This window comes from Athene noctua, chromosome 5 (assembly GCF_965140245.1).
Source record: "Athene noctua chromosome 5, bAthNoc1.hap1.1, whole genome shotgun sequence".
Classification (NCBI taxonomy): Eukaryota; Metazoa; Chordata; class Aves; order Strigiformes; family Strigidae; genus Athene; species Athene noctua.
This window is the reverse complement of record NC_134041.1, coordinates 1,595,835-1,619,518: the sequence shown is the minus strand read 5'-3', so window position 1 is coordinate 1,619,518 and position 23,684 is coordinate 1,595,835. Positions and strand designations below refer to the sequence as shown.

The following is a 23,684-nucleotide window of genomic DNA, read 5'->3' as shown; positions in this document are numbered from 1 at the left end:
ATTCATGGGATTCCCTCTTGGTTTTCTGAGAGTAGATTATGTTGAAGGAAGAGCAGAATTTTTCTAGAAGATTATGATAGAAAGTTACAGCAGAAAAAAGCACTTTTAAAATGATCTAAAATTTACTTAAAGTGAAGTACCAGCCTGGCATTTGCACGCCTTTTGTGTGTTAATTTTCCCCTCTCCAGATAGTTGGCTGGTTTTTGCATCTAGGCAATGAAATTATTATGTATTCTCAAATAGCCTGTAGATGAGTATATAGACTTTATTCTGACATAGAAGTCTGAAAGAAAGACTAAATCTGGTGTAAACATAGTGCTGATATTTGAAGAACACTTGTGAGATGCCTGCAAAGAGAAACTGTTCTTCTCTGGAACCCACCGAATTTTCTGGTGCCATTTGCTGAAATCGTATTTGCAGAACAGTCCTACGGGGTTTGGGGAAACTTTTAACTCTTGAGAAGGGTGATGTTGTTAGAGCCCACAAAGTGGGCCCTGTGCAGCAGCTGGTCCTTCCCCCAGTCCGGCGCGGTGGGCGGCGCAGGAGCGGCCGGTGCCGGGGGTGCGGTGACACCGTGCTGGGGGTGCAGAGCAGGGTTCGGACCACCGAGGCGGTAGCCACGCGTGACCCATCCCTCCTGCTCTGCACAGGCCCTTTTCCCCAGTGGTGCCGCTGGGGAACGTGGAGCACGTAACAAATAAGCCACACGATTGTATTGCATTCTCCTCTTGCACCTGCCGGCACGCCGGGCTGGAAGAAGCTATAAGCTATTCTGTCTAAAAAATACACCTTTGGTTCTGCAGGTACAGCACCTCCAACCTTGCAGTGCAGCGTACCCACATGTGAGAGCAGTCTTCATGGCTGCCTTCTCTTAGTGTGGGGTTTCATTCGTTTCTACGTGTGTAAGGTGTTGTACGAGATGGTGATAATTCCTGAGGAAAGCAGCCACGTTCAGTAGGTGCTTTGAACACAATTTGTTGATTACTTCAGGTTGAAAGGAGGGTTTGATTTTTGTAGTGGAAATTCTGACATTTTATAAAACTTGAATTTGAATTAAAAAATCAGAAGTGAGTCCTGAATTTTGGAGGAGGTTTGAGGAAGATACCATTTTGATAAAGCGTGTTGTTTCTTGAAGATAGCAAATTTCTTCTGCGTGCGGTTGAAATAATTTAAAATCTATAATGAAATTACCTTATAAAAGCAATTATTTTCATTTGCCACAAACCACAAAAAAATTTCAGTTGATACAGCACATAGGGACTATCACGTACCTACAAAATGTTGATTGCAATGAGAATGCAGTTTTTGACAGCAAGCTCTTTATGAGCGTTCCTGCTCCCCATCAGCTGTTTTGGTTATTCTTGCCAACCGTGTATAAGCTGTGTTTATGATGCTGAGCAGCCTATAAGAATGTCTTCTCCAATAATGGCTTTTCAAAATGTTTTTTGATTATTGAATTCTCGTTATGTAGCAAACGTAGTTTTGTGGTATTTGTGCTTCTGTGTATAAATAATGATCCCAAACTGATTGTTTTCCTGAAACATTGTAAAGTATCTTTTTATGTTGCAGCAACTGTTCAACTGTCAAGCTTTACGCAAACTGAGTATACCAGACAATGACCTCTCAAGTCTGCCAACCACTATTGCTAGCTTAGTTAATCTCAAAGAACTTGATATCAGTAAAAATGGTAAGAGATCAAAAGTATAAGTATTTTAAAGAATTGTAATGAATATGAACAATATTGAAGTTTTAATTCCTAATGATTAACAAACGTGTTCTAGAAAACTTGCTCTTTTTCTAGATTATGTACTGTTTTCCTGTCTGGCACTTTTGAGAAGTCTGGGTAGATGCCTACCTCATTTACTTTTCTTTTTAAAAAAAAAAAAAGAATAGTTTGCTTTAGCGTGTAGTATACCATGATGACTTGTGACCAATAAACCTTGGAAATAGGGGCGGGAGACCGTTCGTCAGGGCACTTATGAACCATTCCACTTTCCAAAGTGGCTTAGTACTTACTCTTGTGTAATGTATTTAAGCATATAAGGCTTCAGGTAAACAACTAGCAGAATTTATACAGCCAGTGACTAATTTGCTGACGTGCATTTCCAAATTATGCATTTACGTATTTATGTGCCTAAAAACCTTTGCATGTCTGAACGTAAGTGTCTTTGATTTGAAAGTGAGGCTTAGGCACTCTTGAAAATTTTGAAAAGTTTCTTATCGGTGTGGGCCTAGAAGCTCTCAGGATTATTATATGTGTGTACTCCTGAGAAGAGAGGGAGGCAAAGAAGAGAAGGTTAAGCAATTTGGAAAGAAATGAAAGGCACAAATATCAGTACAAATGACGTCACTATTTAACTCTAGAAGATTATATAAATCAAGCATTAGCATAATAGTTTTATTACAAGGCATATTACCTGTTCTTTATTACTTTATTACTATATACCTGTGTATTTATTTAGTGCCCAAGTGTCGTCTTTTAGACTAGAATACTAAAGTGTCTGTATTCTTCCTGTTATAGCTTAAGCCTGATCTGAAAATGAGGAATGAACTCATTTATGAACAAAAACAATTTAAACAGTTTTTTATGTGTGTGTAATAATTCTTTCAATATTTTTTTAGGAATTCAAGATTTTCCAGAAAATATTAAATGTTGTAAGTGTTTAACAATTATTGAAGCCAGTGTCAATCCAGTCTCTAAGTGAGTATCAGTTGCTTGTGTTTGTATACTGCAAGTGCAGAAAATTTACACTAAAATGTAAAGGCATTGTATCAACTTTGTTTGCAGGATTAATCTAAATTTCTTCTTAGTTGTTTTAAATCCAGGGTTGACGTATATATGAAAAGGTCTGTGTACTGTCTAACAAAGCAGTGTCTTTCCACATAGCAAAGCAGGTGTTGGCAGAGCAGTCCATGTGGTGCGGCCTTTTAAACACAGGGGCTGGTGCTTTATGTAATCGGGAAGTAAGCCACGCTGCATCCTCATGTACTATAATCTCTTGGTTGGGACCTTGGCAACCCTTATTCCTTCCAAAAACTTCCAATAATAGTAACAAAAAATCTGTATTCCAATCCCATAATTTATTAAATGGAGTGAAGGAGATGAAAGGATGAAATTTTACTATTTCTGTTTTGGGGGGGGGGGGGGGGGGTGTTACAAAAAAGAGATAGAAAGGAAACATCTTTGGCTTAAAACCCTCAGCGAGGAAGGGGGAAAGGCTGATGTAATTCGAATGTGCCAGGTATTTGCATACCATGTGGTTATAGCAACATGGAAAAGATGAGACCGGGCAAAAATGCTGTCTGTAACAAGTTAAGTTCTTGAGGATTTGGGTAGAAAAAGAAGGTGAGAGAGAAAGTCATCTTTCTCTTTCTAAATATACATTGTTATTATTTCCATAGCAACTTCGGTGTGAGCATTAAGCTTTTAACTGTTTTTTTAGGCTGCCAGATGGCTTCACACAACTTCTAAATTTGACCCAGCTCTATCTAAATGATGCCTTTTTGGAGTTTCTTCCAGCTAACTTTGGAAGGTAAGTATTAGTCATCAAAGCGCGTTGCTCTTTCATAGGAATGCAGTTTAGGCTTTAAGGAAACATTTTAAAGCTGTATTCTTTTCAAAAACGAAACAAAGCAAACCAGAAAAAACAAAGAGATTTTGGCTTTTCAGCTATATTTTGATGAATGGTTGTTGTTAGAAAGAATGTTATGTCAGCAGGAATTTTATGATGAAGTGATGCAGTTTGGTGGTTTAGGGAAAAGGTGAGAAGAAATAGAAATTGAAGAGTCCTGTCCTTGATCAAATGTGTTATCAAATTGTGGCAAGGGCAGAAAATAACAATATGGTCTATGCCTATTGAAAAATGAACAGAAAGAACAAGTGGTGTGAGTCAGAAGGGAAGAAAGAAATGACTGAGCGTGGTGGAAAAATGTGAAAGCCAGAACAAGAGAGAAGATTCAAAAGACAGCAGAGCAGAAAGGATGTAAAATGAGAGTAAAAATAAACACAACAGAAGCTGAGCCCAATAGTGTTAGATAAGGACAAAGCAGAGGCAGGGAAATCAAAGTTAACAGTTTGCCATGGCCATTTCGGAGGGCAGTAGAAGCCAGTGGGTCCTTACACTGCACAGGTCTGGCAGAAATGTCAGGCTTATCCCAGGTGTTACACTGGTGAGGGAGTGGTCAGCCTCTCTGCCCTCGGCTTGTCCAGCTGCACAAATAGCTCAGAAGACAAAGGATTAACAGAGGAGATACACGGTGGTGTTCAGAATTCACCTAGTAGTATTTTTTCCTGCTCCATCCAGCTACCTGTGTGTTTTATTGTTCGGCTGGGAACATCAGCTCCGCACTCCAGAATTAGTACTGAGGTGCCATGATGTGTGTGGGAGATTACAGTGGGGGGCTCAGGCGGGGGGAGATAGGGAATGCTGCTTCATCAGCATTCCCTCGGCGGGCCTGTCGCTGGCCCGGAGCAGGGCCTGGGCTTTCCGCTGGATACCTCTGAGAAAATCCTGCTGGAAGGAGGACGAACAAAAATTGTCATTGTTCGCATTCGATGAGTGTTAGGAATGTCAGAGTAAATCCTAAGACAGCCTGCTTCTGCGGAGTGGAATCAGACATTTATGTTCAAATGTCAAGGAAGAAATGAGGGTATGAAATACCCTGCAGTTTATCAGACACGTAGTGTTTATATTCACTGTGCTCTTCTAAAGCCTTCCTGGTACTTTGCCTGATAATCTTTGTTCCTTAAGGACCTGTCTAGTATTCTAAATCTTTTAGCAGAAAGCACTAACTTTTTTTTTTTTGTTTGTTTTACAAATGCATTTTTTATCTAAATGTAATAAACTACAGTCATTATGATTTTGCTTCTATATTATCTATTTGGTATCTTGCATTTACAAATCCTGGTCATGTTTCTGAAGCTTCCCACGTTAGCATACAGACATTGCTCTTTACTTTTTTACTAGTCACACAGAGCTCTTTACCTTATCTCCCTCATTGCTCTGCTCCAAATTTTGCTGCTTTCTTAATGTCCTCCGGTACAGTAATGTTCAGTTAGTCTGTTATAGGCACATGAATAAAGTCAAGAGCTGAGTCTGCATGAGCAGCATGTAAGCGTCTCTCCACATTTCTCATTTAAAGTTGTTCTTTTTAGTCCCAGTGAAGCACAACTGTAGGACTTGAAATGTTTTTTGCTTTATTGGGTAGGAAAAAGATAACATCATCGTTTTCTAGAAGAGCATAATATTGGGAAGCCTGAGGTTCCATGAAGGACGAGACTGGTGGTGTGTTGGACAAAGAACTATTGAAAGCTTTGTTGTATTTTTAAAAAACTTTTCTCACAGACACATGTTTACACCTGTGACAGTAAAGGACCTGAACTCTAGGCACAGAGTAATATGAAGGGCAGTATTAATGAAACGGTGGAAATTCACCACGAAGTTCCTCAATAAACTTTCTTCACGTTCAGAAACTATGTTATAAGCCTAAAAGCTTTAGTCATATGACACCTCTGTTTAGAAAGGACACTCTTATAATTGAGTTATGCAGAACTGCTCAGACTCACGTAGGCCTTGAGCAGTCCTGGGTGTGGAAAGCTCATGCCCTGAATGTACCTCCAAAGAATAGTGGATTTGATGCTCCACGTTTTCTGTGAGGGGAGCTGTACGATTTGAGATGAAGAGGAAAGGACCTTCTTCATCCTTCTGGTTTTGTATCCTTTTCCTACCCACATTGATTATAACTTGGGGTTAAAGACCCAGCAAAAGGGTGACAGAATCAAAATCCTTTCATGTTTATCAAATTATCTTCCTAGGCAATGCGGGTAATTAGACAGTACTGCCCCAAGTTCTGGATCTCGATACATTAGTTTCTTCATCTCTTATCTGATGTGTCCTCCTTCCTTCCCATTATTTGACTTCATGAAATTTATTGCTGTGGCTTAAATGACATTGCCAGTTAGAGTTTGCCCAGTGCTATGGAACTGGGAAGTGCTGTTGTGTATGGCTTCTAATTCATGCCAACACCTAAGCACATTTCCTACTTTTTTTTTAAAATAAGGTAAATTAAATGGAGATCTCTTCTGTAGTATTGGTCTGCCTGTGGGGAGGTGTAGAATTCAGTGCTCAAAAAGTGCAAAAGAAAGTTGTAACTAAATAGCAGTTGCCTTTATCTTTTAATAGATCCGGAAATGTTTGAGGGAAATTAACTATTACGATGTTTGCCTTGTTTGAATAGTTAATTAAAAAAGTTTAGAATTACTGCGAAAGCCTGCTACATGTCAGAGCTTTTCAGAAGAGTTTAGATGAGGACAGGTATGTCCTTACCTGAAGCTGTTTGGTTCTGAATACATATTCAGCCCCACAATAACTGGACATCTTGCTATTGTGCATTAAGCAGACTTTTTTTCTTGAAATAAGTAGTTTTGAATCATTCTTATGGATTCCCGAATTAATTAATTGAATGAACTAATTATTTTCTATCATATTTCTAGACTTGTCAAATTGCGAATTTTGGAGTTAAGAGAAAATCACTTGAAAACTCTACCAAAGTAAGTGATTGAATATTTACACGTCTCCTTCACCTAAAATTTCCTAAAGTGCAAAATATTTTTATTGTTAGCAATACAGTGCTGTCATTCCTGTTATTTTTTCCATGGTTTAAAGAAATTCTGCTGAAGGTTTTTAGCAAAAAGTGAGTATGTAATGGAAGGTGGTGATTGGTGTATTAGCTGACTGTAACCCAGTATCCAAAATCTTTAATGTGACATTTTAAAATATGAGATGTAAACGCAATTGGAAAACAACATATGAGAGAACCCTCGTCAATGATTATGTGACAGTATTTTCCTCATCAAGAAATAACCTGATGTACTGAAAATGTATTTGATGTAACCTTACTAGAACAATTTCTCCATATGATCTCTACAGAAGTCAAATGTATTTGGTGGTTTACATTTAGTAACCTGTATCATCAGAATATTGAAGAAATATCAATTTGGTAGTGTTTCTTGGTACTGTATACCAAAAAAGTAATTTGCTATAATTTGTTGCTATAATTTGACCAACATTTAAATGGTATTTTGAAAAGGAAACAGTAAAGAAGTGAAAAATAAATCTAGATGCTTCCCATGCTAAATATAGGAGGTTGCACTGCATAAAGCAAGGAATGTGTTTTTGTGTTCAGACCAGCGTTATATAACCGTTTCCTGTAATAGGGATCCTAAGCAATGAAAAAATATCCCTGGATTTGGGGCTTGTTAGAAACGGGGGTTGTATGTCCCTGTTATAAGCGAGACTTAAAGTGCTGGCAATAGACTGTATTTATTAAACGTTGCTAATACTGAATTGCATATTATTTAACTCATTTAGAAAGGGCACCCTTTTTAGCAAGCATGCATTTATCACCATCTCCTACGCAGGCATTTTGCCTATAATGGGATATAGTGACAGTTTCACTACTTCCTGGGGGCTTTTATCCACAGCACTTGCCTTTTTTGAAGGAAAGCTATTTCTTGTGTTACAGGCAGTATGCTCTGTATGAGCTGAAAACACCTTTTTATATAAACTTTCTACTTCCTCTGTTCTGAATTACATTTACTATTTTGAAAACCAACCAACCAAAAAGCTTCAGTCTGCTACCAAAGTGTTTATCTGCATTTAAAAATGCGACCTGTTCAGGACAGCAGGCTTGCAGCCTTTGGGGTCCCCATCTGAAAGGCTGTCTCTGCGTGCTGTGATCTAGACTACCTCTTCACCATCGGCCTCTCATTAGAAGGGAATCGCTTGGTCTTTGCACGCAGAAAGTGCTGGTTGGAATAACTGGATGTGTGTGTGCTGGGACGGAAGAATCGGAATTCCACAACAGAATAATTTTGATCAAACAGAATATTTTCATATCTCCAGTCTAAATCTAATCCCACTAAAGATGAGAACAGATTTGTTACTGAACTAGCTGGGAGCAAGATTGGGATTGTGTGTCATTGTTACTAATAAGAATAACTGATTATTTTTTTTTCTCTGGGATACGTGGTGCTTAACGGGCAAATCTTGTGCAGTTTGGTAGGTGTTTGGAAGATTCATACCTAAGCGTAGTAGCCCCTGGTTGCGGTAACACCGAGTTTGTGAAGGTGGCTGAGTGTGACTTTTCCCACTGTATGAGTCTGAAAGTAAGGAGGTTCTTTGATGCCTGTAACCAAGGGAAACATTATTTGTAGGCGTGTTTGTTCTCTGCTGTTTGCTGTGGCAGAAGGCTTTGCTGTGTACTGCTGAGGCGAACTGGAAATAAAAGGGTTTGCTTATGCAAATGTTGTCCTTAAAACTGCAAGATAAAAGGGACAGCTGTGTTACAAAATAAAGGAGAGGGAGAAAGTTGACAAGGTCATTTCACATCAACTGGGACACAAAGGGGAGATCTGTGCGTTTCTGGGCTGCTTTTGTCCTCTCAGAGCAAAAAAGGGGTGCGCAGCGTAACGGGAAGAGAGGAGTTAACCCGTGTTAGGGAGTATTAATTCCGAGGATATCCATCCTGCGTCTTCCTCGGGGTGGGTTTGACCTAGGAGCACTGCTCTGAGGCAGCAGCTCTGCGGCGGGAGCGGCCTGGGGGCCCTGCAGACCCCTGCTACCCACTGGGGTGGTGCTCAGGCTGCACGGGGAGAGGGACACTCGTGTACAGACTGCGCTCTCAGCCTGTGAGAGAAATTGTGACCACGAGACCGAGTCGGTGGTAGAACCATCTGCAGTTAGGAAAACAACTGCAGTGATATAAATCAGGATATGTTTTACAATCTACTTGCAAAAAGGTGATGCAGGCCTTTCGGGTGAATACTCAAAGGCTGGCTTTCTTATCCTGCCATTTCTTAGATATATCATGAATAAGATAACCTGATTATGTTGGTAGTTTGTCCAGTAGTTCTAATGTAAGAAAAAACATAAAAAGGAAGGCAATTAAATAACTTTTAATATTGTAATTTGTTTTTTTAATAGATGTGAAATGTACTGTAAGACTGTTTCAGGTAACTTCTGTTCAGTATTATTACGATGTTAAGTGCAGCTTAAAAGGTGTTATCAAAAAGCAGATCATATTCTTTCATCTGTTCTGTGCTGTAAAATACAGGTATGAAGAACTTTTAAGGGAAAAATTTAGCATTTTGGCATAAAGAGGAATTAAATGTGTTTTGTGTTTACCATAGCTCTAATTTTGCTGTATTTCATACTAAATCTGCAGTCAAGACTGTTGTAAAATGTATCCATAGTAACGGAATGCAAAATGTTCTAAAATTATTTACAAAAAATTCAGATTAAGTAAATGCTAACTATCGTTGGCTGAAAGGAAGCTCTCTAACCAGATCTCCAGAGTGTCCCTCTTTAATACACCTTGCATTAAAAAAATGAGAGCTTCCATTTGTTGAATTTGTTGACATAATTTTACGGCACCTAAAACATGTCCAAACATATCACTGTATTCCTAGACACTTTCCTGATAGAAAATTAGTGAAGCATTGTTCATAAAATGCTTTGAAGATTATTCTGATTTCTTCTGACAAGCATACCAAACATGTGAAATCACACTGTCTTGCTCTATCAGACTGGGCTGGAGACAGACGTTGCTCTTCAAATGAAAATGCTGCAGGATGTTCCTATTTTCTGTCAGCAGTACTTTCTCGTCAGAATATTTTCTAGGCTTACCAATATTTTTAACATACTGAAAGTATTTGTATGTTTAGTCTGTAGATCTTCACAATACTGTTTTATTTCCTCTCTTACACAGTTTGGTGAAAGGTTATTATGGATACCTGTTTCCAAGATTTTTTAAACATTTTAGAAATATATGGAAATCTCTGACCAATATTGCAAATAATTTCTAGTACTTTGTTAAAGCTTTACTTTGTGCAACAAAAATAGAAAAATCTGGTTATTCTTCTTGAATTTCTGTTAAATGCTTTGGAGTGTTTGTGAGATTCTGACCAAGTTTTTTATGTTTGAACACTGTTACCACCTAGATCACAAAGTTGCCTTTTGGCTTGAAGAAGGAACTAAGATAATTTTTATTATTCTGCTTGGGTAAAAGTGCACTTGATCTTCATGGGCTGTAACATGTCGTGTAACTGTGTACCAGCTGGGGATGGTGTTCCTCAGACCATGGCTCCTCACGGCTCCGTAGCGTCCTGCTCTAACACTACCCTGCAGAGTATGTATTTGAAGCCCCAGGCGAGACTTTCCAACTGACAGTGATGTTTTCAGTCATTTTGCACCCAAACTGAAGCAATTCAAATCAGTGGCCAGATTCCCATTAGCTCCAGTGGGTTTTGTATGAGGCAGTTTGTGCTTCGGTGTTTGTTTATTCCGTGTTTGAGTAATTTCTCAGCGTGGGGAGATGAAATTCCCAGTTCTCTGTCCTGAATAAGGCTGTGGTTCGACCTGGGTGGGGAGATGTGGGGCAAGAGGAGGCTGTGAGGGAGGAGCTGCTTAGGGAACCGTGGTAGGAGACTGCTGAGTCCCACAGGTCCCACCAGGGGCCCATCCTGCCCTCAGTCGTGTTTGTGGCAGGGATCAACGCTTCCCTGGCAGAATCCCAGTCACTTGCTGTCTGTAAACCTCTTCTCAGTAACAATTTTTCTGCATTGTTTATAAACAAACTGACCAGCATGTGCCCCAGCCCAGGGCCTATCTCATGGCAGTGCCTCCTTCTCCACTCTCTCATTTAAAATCGTTTGGTTTGGTTTTTTGGTTTTTTTTTTCCAGTGTTTGGTCATTTATTTATCCATGTGAAGTCCCTCTTGGATCACACAGCTGCTTAGGTTAAGAACTTTCAGTGAAGGACCTTTGCACGTATCTCTTGGAAATGAGGATAGATTTTATTGTCCAGCTCTTGCAGTCTTGACTCTTTCAAAAAGACTCCGAAAGTATTGTGAGTCATCCCTACTCATCACAAAAACTGTGTTGAATTTTCCCAGCGTGTCACAGTTGTCTATGTATCCCCTTATTCTACTGTTTAAAAGAGTTCCTGTTAATTTGTCTGGTACAGTTGTCAAAGTCACTGGTCTGTGGTTTTCTAGGCTTATCCTGGAACGCTTTGAAGATTGTTGTGACATTAGTTGCACGCTGCCCGGTCATCTAGCGCTGAAGCACTGTGTGAGAGGTTTTGTGTGCTGTACATGCATGTGTCTGAGCTCATAACCGTGGGTAAGCTTTGCAGCGTGGGAGCCTGCCCAAACTCTGAGTACAGATGCAGAAAATTAATTTAGTTTTTCTGTTCTGACCTTCTTTTTTTTCGAGCATTCCTTTTGTATCTTTTCCATAGACTCTGGCAGGCTTCCTGCTCCTGAGGGGCCTGAAGAAAGATTTATTATTACATTTTCAGTCTTTTTTTTCAAATATTTCTGAAGGTATTTTCTGACCTTTTATAGTTAACCATTCTGTTCTATCTTTTCTTATTTGGACATATTTCCATCTTTTTTAAAGGATGTCTTCTAAGTCTCCTCTATTTTTTTCTTTGCCATGTTGGCTTTTGATTTCCTCAAGTCCTTGTGACAGGTGGTTTTGTATTGCTTTAAGTGTCTGGATCTTCCCCCAGCAGCAGTTTAGCTTACTTAGCTGATGTGGAGGATTTCTCACTGTGATTTTTTTTTTTTTTTTTTCCTCATATCTGTCCAGAGCCATGCCGGGAAGGGCTGGAGCTACTTAAACTCAGAGGCCAGACCTGACTCCTGAAGGTCTCCTCATGTGGGTCCCCTCCTTCCCCCATGTGGGCCCATTACTGGCAGTTCGTTGCGGGGGGACAGACTGGCCGAGTGCCTGCCTTAGCACACTGCAGCCCTGGGGCCGATGCCCCCTGCCTCGTCACAGGCAGCACGGTCGGTCGGTGTGCCTGCGGCCTCGACGTGTGCCCAGCCTGCGGAGGGGCACGGGGCAGCCCCTGCCCTGCGCTCACCGGGAGGGCTCCAGCTGCCGGACCACCAGCGACACGTGGAGCTGTCCCTTCTATAGACAGCACAAGGCAAACTTGCACCAAAAAAATGGTCCTGAGCATAAAATCGGGAAGGTGGGTGCACCCAGTGAGCACCTTCACCTTTCCTTCCTCTGCCTCAGCAACACGGCGTCTGCTTGTTTGTCAGTCATTCAGTATTACCCCTGCGGGTGGTTTGGTACTGTCTGTGTGGGTGTTGTCAGTGAATGTGTCAGCATCTCTGGGTTCAGCGCTGTAACAACCTGGGATTACAGTTGCACTTTTCATCTGTTGTGTCTAGTGAAACAGAAAACACCCCGCATAAAGTTTTTTCTCAAGTTTCTAAGACAAAAATACATTCCCGTTAGTTGCAGGTTCCACTTATGTACCAGAGCCCATGTATATTTACATCCATCCATGTGGATGCACTAACGCACCCGGTTTCTGGAGGGGGATCTGTACCAGCCCACCCTAGAGGGTTAGCACACCCACCTCCCTGTCCCACCACCCTCCACATCCCCCCGCGCAGGTCAGGGCAGGGGTGGCTGTGTGGGAGCTTTCCCCGGAGCTGGCATTCCTGCCCGGCTGGGCTCGCTCCTCAGGCTGCCCCAGGCCTAACCTTTGAGAGCAGGAGGGGGGCTGTTACTGGGAGCATAACCGCTTGCCAAGTGTATTTGGCTATGTTAAAATTGTGATGGTGAGGCAGGAGTCAGTGAATTTTTTAGTAGCTGGTAGTAGGTGTGAATGCACCTGGTGTGGGGTGTTAGGTGTTCACATTACTGTCTCAGTATTCCCAGTTCAGTCCAGGGAAGCAGCTTTTATACCAGTTACCCTCTTCTGTTTCCCACTCCTAACTGTAGCTTCAGCTCATGCAGCTTTGTCTCTCCTCCGATACACACAAGTTGGAGTGCGGTTTTCCTGTACGATGGCACGATGAGGCGCTTTTTTTCCCTAAGGGGTTAAATAACGGTTAGCTAGCAATGCCTGTGTTGTGTTTCTGAAGCCATTTACCACATAGCCTTTGTGCTGGAGCTGTGAACTCCAAGGCCTGCACCTCATTATAAGGCTGCCCTTTGTGGATGGCTAGGAGCACTGGAAAGAGCCACAGAACCCTCTGACAGTGACTTTCTAATTTCTCTGATTAATGCAACCACTCTGATGCACAGGATGTTTAATAATTTTCTTTGAGGAGTGATGTAAACGGTATAAACTGTTTAGTAAGTGGATTTTACTGAACGCGCAAGAGTTCAGGCCCTGAGCGCTTGTTTGCCTTGACATATTATTGGTATAAAAAGCCAACTTTTCCCAACCATTAGTTGTTTCTGGAAAGTTCTTTCAAACTAGTTGAATGAAAGTTCACCGTGGACGCAAATCCAGAAGTCCCGTTTGTGGTGCCCACGCTGTCGGCCTCGCCGTGTACGCTGCGGTGAGTCAGGCTGAGGCGGTGCGGCAGCAGCTGTGCTCGGCAGCCCGCCCCTGCGTTTGCCTGCTGCCCCTGCTCTGCCTGCTTGCTTGTAGCAAACGCACCTTTAGGCAGTACGTCTTCCAAATACAGTCTGATATTCTCCCGAAATAACTGAAAACCAGAAGCTGGTGTTCAGATGTGGATGTCAGTCCAGCATATTGTAAAGGGTATTTTGCTGTTGTCGTTCTACCACAGGGCAGCGTTGTTTCCCCAGGGTGGGTTTTTCCCTTGAGAGTGATAAGGCAGGTCTATTAGGCAGACTTCACGTTAGTACAGACCTTATTTCCATCTTGACTGTTTTCCAGGAGTCTAACTTGGTTTGTGTATTAGTAATAAGGACCCCTCAGGGACCCGTGCCATGATGTTGGTGTCCAGAGGAATGCAGATACTGGGGCTGATGAAGGATCCCTGAGAGGAGGGAAGAGGGAATCCGTAAAGGCAAAAATGTCTTATAGCACAATTACACCAGCACGTTTAGAAACCAGAGATATGTAGAGGCTATATATAACTATGTGTTTTAGGGGTGTGTGTATTTATGTAGACACAGATACAGGATATGTATGTGTGTATATACACACACTTACATGTACCTCCACAGATGTATGCCGTATACCCGTACGTGATCTATCTGTAGCTTGTTGTTTCATAGACTGGGAACCAGCCTAGGAAGAACAAACCAAAAAAGATGCCGTAGGCAGGAGGGTAGCCCAGGTGTCAGTGCTGGACGGGGATGGGGAGTGTGCAGCCTCTCAGGGGGCGAGGAGGTGAGGGGGCCGTGAGGGCCAAGGTTTAGATTGTATTGGCTGTGGAGGACTTGCACCCTGAGCCACGTGGCTGCTGGTGTCAGGGCCCTTCCTTGGCTTGCCCTAGGAAAAGTGCCTTCTGACCTGCTCTTAAAATGTAGCCTGGCCTGGACTCACTAGTCCACAGTTTAACCCAACCCCAGATCTAAATTACCAGTTTTCCTAGTTTTTGGGCCAATCGCTCCAGGAGCTGTGGCACAGACACAAAGCTCAGAGATGGTTCCCCTCACTGACATTCATCACTTTGCTTGTTTGCATGCTGAGCATCTGTGATTGTGTCAGGACAGCACCGAGTTATTACAGTAATTGAAGTAAATCACCAATTCTTCAAACAAATCTAGTAGCTAAATTTACAACTTAGTTGGGGAAGGAATGTTCTGAGCACATTTCAAATGCAACAACAAAAGCTTTTAATTTATCTAACAGTTGTATTTAAGCCTGGTCTGGTTACTACTCCTATGGAAGCTCATTAATTTGCATTGAATTTTAGATTTTCTGAAATTAGACTTGGTCATAAATATTCATTGCTCTTCATAGCAACATATGTCAGCAGCCCTGCCACTCCTAAACTGAATGTTTTGAGACATTAACATCCTGTTGAATTCCTGAGAGCAGTCAAGAATATTTCATATCTCAGGAAGGAATCTGGAAACTACACCCGTGCTGATGCTTGCACCAAGCAGCCAGGCAAGCTGTCTGTATGTTTTTCAAAAATCTTTGAGTAAAGCAAAGTAGTCAGTACGGTCTTTGCTCTTAGAACCATTTGGGCTGAGGAAAAGGTTTTTGTGCAGTTTCTTTCAGTAGAGATCTGTAAAACTGAAAAAATGTAGAAACTTCATTTGTAAATGGTGAGTCACTAGTGTCTGAGAAACTGTAGGTGCTGGTAATTGATGAGAAAATACTTGTATTTGTTGTACTCATCCTAATGACTCAGTGTTTCCCAACTGGAGCTGTGGCTTCTCATCTCTTCTTTGGCTTTCTTGACAGTAGGTATTACAGCTATTGTTGTTCTGCAGTACCGTGCTGTTAGGAAACAATGTACGATGGAGATGTTACCACAGGGGTGGGTCCCTAGCAGCTCATCTTCGGGAAAAACAGGAGTTCTCTTGGTCTTCGGCTACAGCTCAGAATTAATTTGCTTTGTGAAGAGTAAAAATTGTAGATCGAGTTCTCAAGTACAGCCTGTAAAATTGGAAGAACTATGTAATTCTGAAGACAGGAGCAATTAAAAACTGGGTGGAATTTAATAGTACAGTGTGCGAGGTCAGGTAGTGAGGGACTAATAGGAATTTATGTAATAAATTAGGAGTTCTTCAATCAGAAATCATACTGGAAAAAAAAAAGACACAAGTATATTAGTAGGATGTAAAATGTGTATGAGTCCTCAATCTAATAAAGCCGTGACAATGCCAAACGCTCTTTGTCAGAGTATTTTCACTCCAGCCAAAGAAGCGTTTGTGACATTCTATAAAAGTTGAGGGAGACCTCGTTTGGAAAAGCTCCAAGTGAAACGAGGATGGGCAAGAGCTAAAGAAGGGCCTAGTCTGGTGCGAAAAATAACGAATGCAGTGTGTTATATGGAAGGGCCCTAAAAATAACGGGTTAATCTAGGAGAAAGAAGTCGAGGGGAGATGTACTGGTGTTTGTCTCTACACACGCAGCCAAGGTAGGCGACCTGGAGGAGACTTGTTTGTTCTGCCCTGGCAAGGGACGGAGCTGTGTGTGGTCAGCAGAGCACCAGAGGGGGGTAAGTTTCCAAAGTATCGGTCATCAGTATCGTCTCCCTCTTAAGATTGAAAAACATGGCTCTACGTTTTGCTGAGGGACAGGAGCGGCACTTTTGGCTTGGGAGTGGGTCTCCTCAGTGCGGGTGTAGGAGGGGGGGAAGCGCCTGGGCTGGTCCCTGAGGGGGTCTGTCCTCCCCCCCGGGCGGAGGGGGTCTGTCCCCCCCGGACTGAGGGTGTGCTCAGATGGATGTCGGCTCAGTCTGCCCTGGCTGGCCAGTCTGGCCACCTCCTCTCACAAACCTCTAGTTTTCACCAGAAAATTGTGGAAGAATTAAACTTAAAACTGACGGTTTGAATGTGGTGTGTTGCACCATCAACTCTGCTCTCCACCTGAGGCAGGGTTTGGGGTTTATTAGGTAAACTGGCTGAAATCAGCCCGAAATGGGTAAGTTTTTATCACAAATTATATAACTACATTGTAAGAGTGTTTGTGCTGATCAGCGTTTGATATTCCTTTGAAGATGTCTGCATGCATTGTTCTATTGTTCTTTGTTGGTTTAAATCAGTGAATTTCTGAAAGATGCTTATTTTCCAATTATCTCTGTCCCTTGGTTTGCAGTTGTTTCAGTGCAATCTTCCTGCATTGCCAAAGTATTACATAACTGTAATTTTACTTGTGGTTTGAGTCAGGAATAAAAGGACTTTATGGAGATGATGATGATGATGATGGGGTGTGTTTTGTTTTTTTTTTCCTTTTGTTAAAATTATCCATTTTATATTGATGTGTTTTCAGTCTTAAAACGTAAACCAATGTTTTATATTCTTGATCGCACATTTTTAGGTGCTGATTGTAATAAAATATAACTATGTGAAAATAAAGGCAATATGTTTTTAGACACGCAGTCTTATCTCTGAGAATTGCTCCTAATTATGTTTGCTGTCAAAATTCAGACTCTACTTGAAAAATCATTGGAAAAGTAGAATGTAAGAAAAGTAGAAAAAGTCTACTGACTTCTATTGTAGGCAATATAATGTTAAGTCAGTAATCTTCTGTTTGCCTTTTTCTGTAAATGTCTCAAGTTGTCATGAATCTCTGGGCTTTAACCATCACTATTTACAACAGTAATTCTGTGCACTCTACTTCCACAAAAGAGTGGTTCTCAAAAATTCTGTGTAAAAGCAACTTTCCTATTTTGTATAATATTTCGCTATCAATGCTTGACTTCATTCCTTGATAAAGGACAATGGATATGTTTTCTTTCAGTAATTTGAAAGCACAGAAGGTCAGTCTCATCTAAAATTTTCTGTGAAAAATGTTTCAGAGAAATGGAAACAAGAAGGATGCTATTAAGTTGTACCTTCTGGATACAAATCACGGTGTGAAAACAATATTTTTGTGCATGGATAATGAAAGTGTCTGGTTTGGCTTCACAAGTAAATACATATTGTAACAAAAACTGGAGGTGGGGGGAATGAGGGGACATGGACAGAGAATCCCATTTTTCACCTGGAAAAATTTACTCTTATGAAATTTCATACAATGGATGTTTTTCTACCATTATACCATCCAAGTATGCTTTTATTTTTTTCTGTAACTATAATGTGAAAATCTGTCATTTTTCTCTATCATTCTTTATTTCTTTCTTTCCCCCAAAATTTAGAGATAGAACCATAGAAAATAGAAGCTCTATAAAGTGGTGGGGGGAGTATACAGGTTCCTTTTTTTTTTCCTACCTGGATAATTTATTTGTTTATTTTTAAATTTTGTTTTACAAACTGATTAAATCAACAAGTTTATGAATCATCAGTTGTTTTTTCTTTTATTCCCCGGCTAATCACCTAGCAATACTATAACTCTTTCACACCTGAAAAATAAGCCAGAATATTAAATGCTGCTCTGGGAATGCCAAATGTAATTAGTTCCACTACCATGTGGATCTGCACCAAATGAATGTGCCAGTTATCCACAGCTACAAAATCTCTAGCAAACAAATCAGATGGGAACAGGGCAAAGTGGTGGAGGTTGTCCTGTTCCTGTTGTAGCATTCATAAATACATATTTGTTGAAATTACTTGTAACACTTATGCTGGTTATTTCTTAAAAGTGGTGAGACTGTGCATAAGGGGACTCAGATGATCAAGGTTTCTAAGCAGCATCATAAAAACTGTGTAACATTTGTAATTTGTTTTTAAAGCAGTATCAAGTGAAGTAGACTAGATTCTTCCTTGGCAAAATACATATGAACTAACAGTAGATGGTTTGCAGAGGTTAAGCCTGCAAGTTGAAAGTATCTAAACCTGTAGGGAGTTGCAACTCTTACACCCTTCTAAGGCTTTATTCTGGATGTAGAAAGGAAGGGGATTAATACAGCTGAATCACTTCTTGTATAGATACGGTGTGTGTATTGAACGCTGCCATTCTTCTTAAATAATCATTTCAGTATAAAAACCGGCACACATCACTTAGAAGCATCTTCGGTGATTTATCAGAATATGGTTTGAAACACTGTCAGGTGAAGTTATTTTGTCTTTATTCCCTATTTCGTTACCACATTGCTTTGAATTTCTGAGATAAGTGTAAACATTCCTCAGCTTTTGCAGTGCTGAAAGACTGCAGATATGGCCTTGCTTGTTTCTTTAGTTTCATCGCAGCAGGATGAGCCAGTAAAGATTCAGACAGATATTCCCACACTGAAAGCGTCACGATCCGTTACCTTTCTTCAGATGTGAAGTTTGCTGAATAAAAGGGATTATAATTTCCATTAACCTGATAATGGAGTCGTAAAAAGCATTCTTGCGACTTAAGGACTTTAGTCCCTTCGACTTTAATAACGTTTATATTCTTAACATCCTTACCACTTCCCAAATCCTGTTTTAGGAAGTAGATTTGCAAAAATCGCAGGTTGTCTTAAGTGTGTTGAAGTCAGTGGAACAGACGATTTATATCAGCTGAGAATCTGTCCAGAGACATCTAAATATAGGTTTAAAAGCTTAGCTTTAGACTGCTATTTTTTGAAATGCTGTTCCACTTTCTTCCTAGTTTATAATAAAGATGTAAACTGTTTCCCACACTTTGAGATTACAAATATTTTCATCATTCATGATGACCTGTTTTCTTCAAATAGTAACTCTGGCTGAGTTTAATAAATCACATTCCAGAAGACTTACTACTTTGGCACTACATTATTAAAATATTGCCAATATTTTAATAAGCAACTACTACTGCGTATCTTCCCTTTAGGCTTTTTAAACTAAATATATTTGCTGCTCAGAGGAGATGCAGAAAAATATATTATATTGTTTTCTTATTGTAAGAATGCTTTTCCAACATATATAGTGAGTCCAACTTGTCTGAAAAATTGCCTTAATTGTACTTGTCTAAAGGCAGTAGTGGCATTTTTTTGCCCTATCTCCAGTAAGGGCCACTCTGGGAGAAGATAAGCTAAAACTCCTCGTATTGTGGTGAACACACGCCGGTACTGCTTCTGCCATCCAGGGTAATCCTGATATTACTTAAACTGTAATTAGTGGGTCTTACCTGGTAGTGTTCGTGCTGTATAATTTTCACGTGTCAAATGGGCAAATGGAAGACAAAGCAGAAATTAGAGCCTTGTATGTATGTAGGCCTGTTCCATCCACCGAATGTTTTGGTATGTATTTATCACTTATTCGCTTCTTTAAAGCTTCCATTTCACAGATACAAAAGCATTTTCTTTTTTTCAGAAGCGTTATATCTGAGTAGTAGGGCTGAATTTCAGATAAAGACTTCATAGCACAAAGTAGGATGAGGGGAGAACATTTCTAACCATGAAGGATCACCCTGGCCCACCTTACATTCTTTTGGATCTTAATTATACCAGAACCCTGAGCTCCTCCCCGAACAACCGGGAGCTAAACACACGGAGTTTGCTCTGACTGCTGTTAATGAGACCTAATTTGGTTACACTTAGACTTTGTACTCCGCTTTCTCACGTATGGTTGTTTTATGGTGTGCAAGGAAATTGCTCATTATACTCAGAACACCGTCAGTCAGTATTCTTTTAATTTTACTTGATTAAAAAAAAATAATCTACAGAATAAAAGCTCCTGCGCACAATTCAGACTGCAAGAGGAATTAAATAGAAAGATGATGACTGCTGGAATGCATTGAATGGAACGGAACAGGATGGGCTTTTTACCTGCTGTGACCATCGGAGACCTTTTCTTTTTCCCAGCTGGAATAGGAGACTGCTAGAACACTTGTTTCCCAGCCGCAGTGCTGGTGCAGCGTTGACTTGCAGGGAACACCCCTCCTCTGCGTGTCTGCGTGCACTGTGTGCTCTCCTCGCTTACCTCTGAGTAATGGCTCCCCCCCTGCCTGGGACAGCGTGTTTCTGTCCTTTAACAGGTGGTTGCACTGACGATGGATGGTTCTGAGCTAAACACGTGTAGAATGATGTCTTCAGTTGTCGCCATCCTTGGCCGTATCAAAGCGTAGAAACTGCGGGTGCCTTGGGCTGGGAACTTCAGCCGTGGCCCTGACATGTCCCTCTGCATGAGAGGGAAGGGATCTGCTGGGATCAGCTCTGCTGTGCAGAGGGTTACCTCCTGCTGCCGTTCCCCTCGAGCCTTGGCATTTTATTTACGCCATCAGGAAAACAAAAATAATCATGCAAAACTTGATGACTGCTTATATTCTTACGCATGTAAAACGGGATCGATGATTGCTCTTGAAAAACTGTGGAATACCCGTGTCTGAATAAATTCCAATGATCATTAGGTTTTTTATCACAATCACATTTTCCTGTAGCTGGTCAGTGAGTTCTTTTACGAACTGTTAATCTTTGTATTTCCTACTGAAATACACTTCTAGATTTATATTCACCAGTTACATCCAGCATTTGCCTTGTAGCCATCCCTTTAGGGCTTTTCCGAGCTCCATTTCAGCCTCTCCAGAGGAGTGGTTCTGTCAAAGCTCACAAGCTCTGTGTTGCAGCTTCTTCCGTATCACTGGGCTGCGAAACAAATTTTGCCCATGTTCACCATGCTTCCTAACGTGATGTCATCTCTCTGCCTGCCTTTAACCGTTCTCTGATAACTGGGCAAGAAGATTGTGGTATAGCCCTGCAGTTGCTTTGTTTTTTTCCTTTCAAAGCTGTGTCTCCCAGATAGAAGTGTTACAGTGGCCTCCTCCCACCGCTCCCGAGGGCAGCGTGGATCCCGTGGGGTTAACGTGCTGGTGATGTGCTCTCTAGCCCAGCTGGCAAACAGCCGCTGCAGCCGAACACGTTACTGGTAGTGAGGTAAAGCAACCGGCGTGGAGAGCCTGTCAGGGAAAGTCTTCCCAGTCGTATAGACTGTCCTTCTGCAGTTAAAGCTGCTGGAGATCACCTGTGAAGGGATCAGCCATTCTTCTGAGGGTGCGTAGCTGCAACTACACACAGGTATTTCATGTGCAACAACAGGGGTTGCGCTCCATGCCGTCTCTGACTGCTTCCATCCTTCTTCCTCAATTAATATGTAGATAGTTATTGAATCGTGACATTTTTTAATCTCAAATTCATCCTCGTCTTTTTCTAGCACATCCCCTTTTTATTTCTCTAGCTTTCCTTTTAGAAATAATCCTGGGTTTGTGTTCACACTGTCTCTAGGCCATATCTCAGTAGAAATGGGAATCAAAAGGACTACTAAATAAAGAAAACTGTGTTGAGAGTAAAATTCTTTTACTCTTGTTTTTTGGCTTAGCCGATTCATTTATCTTTTAGTCATCAGATATTCATTAACACCGTTTGAACTTGTTTCATCACTGTTAATTATTCAGCATCTTAAGTTAGGTCTTCTTCCTGCTCTTTGGCAAAGTAAATGGGAAAACAAGGGCAAAACTGCATTTTCAGTCTTGCAGGCTAAAACTAGGTCTCTCTCTAATTTATGTTCATTCATTCCATGCAAAACCAGTACATAAGAGTATAAAGCATGTGCTGAATTCTTTAGTCTTTTGAATAATATATTGCATTTCTTGATGAAACATAGGTTATTTTTAGTCAACTTTTAGTAGTGGAAAGCTTAGAGCCTGCATCTCCTCAGTCTTCAAGATGGTGGAGACCCAGATCCCAAGTACTAGTCATCTTATATTAGTAGTTAAAGTATTAAATGTTAATTAATGTTATAGTGAATGTTCAAGTTGATCAGTACTGAAGTGTTTACGAATCAGTTGTTTGCTTTCCACTGTATTACTACACTGTAAACAAAATATAAGTTGTCAAGTATGTTATTTACCAAAGACCTAATCTTTTAAGGAAAAACGATGAGGTGACCTTTGTGGCAGTGAATGATACAGTCAATCTTGCTCAGTTTCAGTGGTTTTGAGCGTAGATACCTGCAGTGCATCCTGGGTTTGTGATTGGTAGGCAGGTGTATCTGTCCCAGGACGTGGAGCAGTATTTACTGTCCTTACGTCACCTGTGTTACTGATGTATTGTGTTTCTTCATCCAAGTGCAGACATCTCATAGCAAAATCATTGATCTCACCAGAAACACGTGCTGTTTGCTCTCTAGACGGGAATTTGGCTCCAGTGTTTACTGACTGTTAGGGTGGATTTGCCCTGTGACTCTAATGTGCTGAAGCTCAAACTTCCCTCAAGGGATCGTAATTCTGAAGTTCACTTACAGAACAGCTGTATGTTTGTATGGTGTTTAACTAGATAGACTTTGAAATTTTGCAAACGTGAATTTCTCGTGTTTAAGGTGTCAGTTGAAACCAGCATTTTAAGATAGATACAAGGTCAAGCAACACCCATTACTTCCTGAAAAAGAGACACTACTTCAGCTGAGGCCATTTAATCCTGCAGGTGGGCACATGCTTCCTCCTATCTTCCACATAGCGTTCCTCCGGGTTTTTCCGAGATAAACAAGACGAAATAGAAAATACCAAATATTAAGTGGTAATTTTCAGTTTTCTATCTCAAAGGATCTTTCAAGTAGTGGTTTGTAAGCCAAATGGGACATTTCAGGGTTATGAATGTATACATGCGGCATTATATAGCTCCAACATTCAGGAGAACAGTCCTAAGGTGCCGGGTGGCAGTACCACCTGTATCCCTGGCTCGTGGGCACGGCACGGCTGCCAGCCCGGCCCCTTTCCTGCCGTACGGAGCAGCAGGTAATCATCGCTTACTCTGCACCTAAATCCTTGCGCAGGTGATTCCAGCAGGCTGTTCTGCCAGCAGGTGCTGCTCCTCGCTGCAGCACATTTCCAAAGTGTGGGGAGCAAGAACCCACAAACGGGGACCCACAAGGAATGTCGGCCTGTGGGCTATGGGGCATATCGTGGGAAGATTTGTGCACCGGGTAGGGTGGGCTTCCACAGGGTTCAGTCCAGACAGGGAAACACACAATAGCCTTGATTTGACCAGGCAGATCCAGTTACTGTGAATAAGGCAGAGGAATCCAGAAAGTGGATGCAAAATAAAAAGGAAAAAAAAAAAAAGGAGTTCAAAAAAAAGATTTAAAAAGTTTATACGTAAAGTCTTGATATTGCCAGGAGCTTTGCACTGGCTAATGAGATTATCTCTGTGTTCTGTTTATTTATGTCATCAGTTAAGCTGAAGTGGATCTGAACTGAAATGTAGACTGCCCTTCCCCAACGATTTGAAAGCTGAGTCGGGAAAGAAATTTGTGTGTGAATGAAGGTCAAAACTATGAAGATTTCTCCTTTTTCTATCATCAGTTGAGGAAATCTTTCCAGTTGTTGAGTGGTTCATAACT

General features: G+C 41.1%; 1 protein-coding gene across 7 annotated transcripts in view; it reads left to right on the top strand.

Moving 5' to 3' along the window:
* Nucleotides 1–23,684, top strand: part of LRRC7 (leucine rich repeat containing 7) — a 172,999-nt gene that overhangs the window by 74,625 nt on the left and 74,690 nt on the right. For all 7 annotated transcript variants that reach the window (XR_012633655.1, XR_012633656.1, XM_074905991.1 and 4 more), the window contains exons 3-6: nucleotides 1,570–1,687; nucleotides 2,623–2,701; nucleotides 3,444–3,533; nucleotides 6,494–6,550. Coding sequence is in view for 5 of the 7 variants with exons in the window: in XM_074905991.1 (XP_074762092.1) it covers nucleotides 1,570–1,687; nucleotides 2,623–2,701; nucleotides 3,444–3,533; nucleotides 6,494–6,550 (344 nt within the window). In the remaining 2 variants the exon portion in view is untranslated. The remainder of the gene's footprint in view (nucleotides 1–1,569; nucleotides 1,688–2,622; nucleotides 2,702–3,443; nucleotides 3,534–6,493; nucleotides 6,551–23,684) is intronic.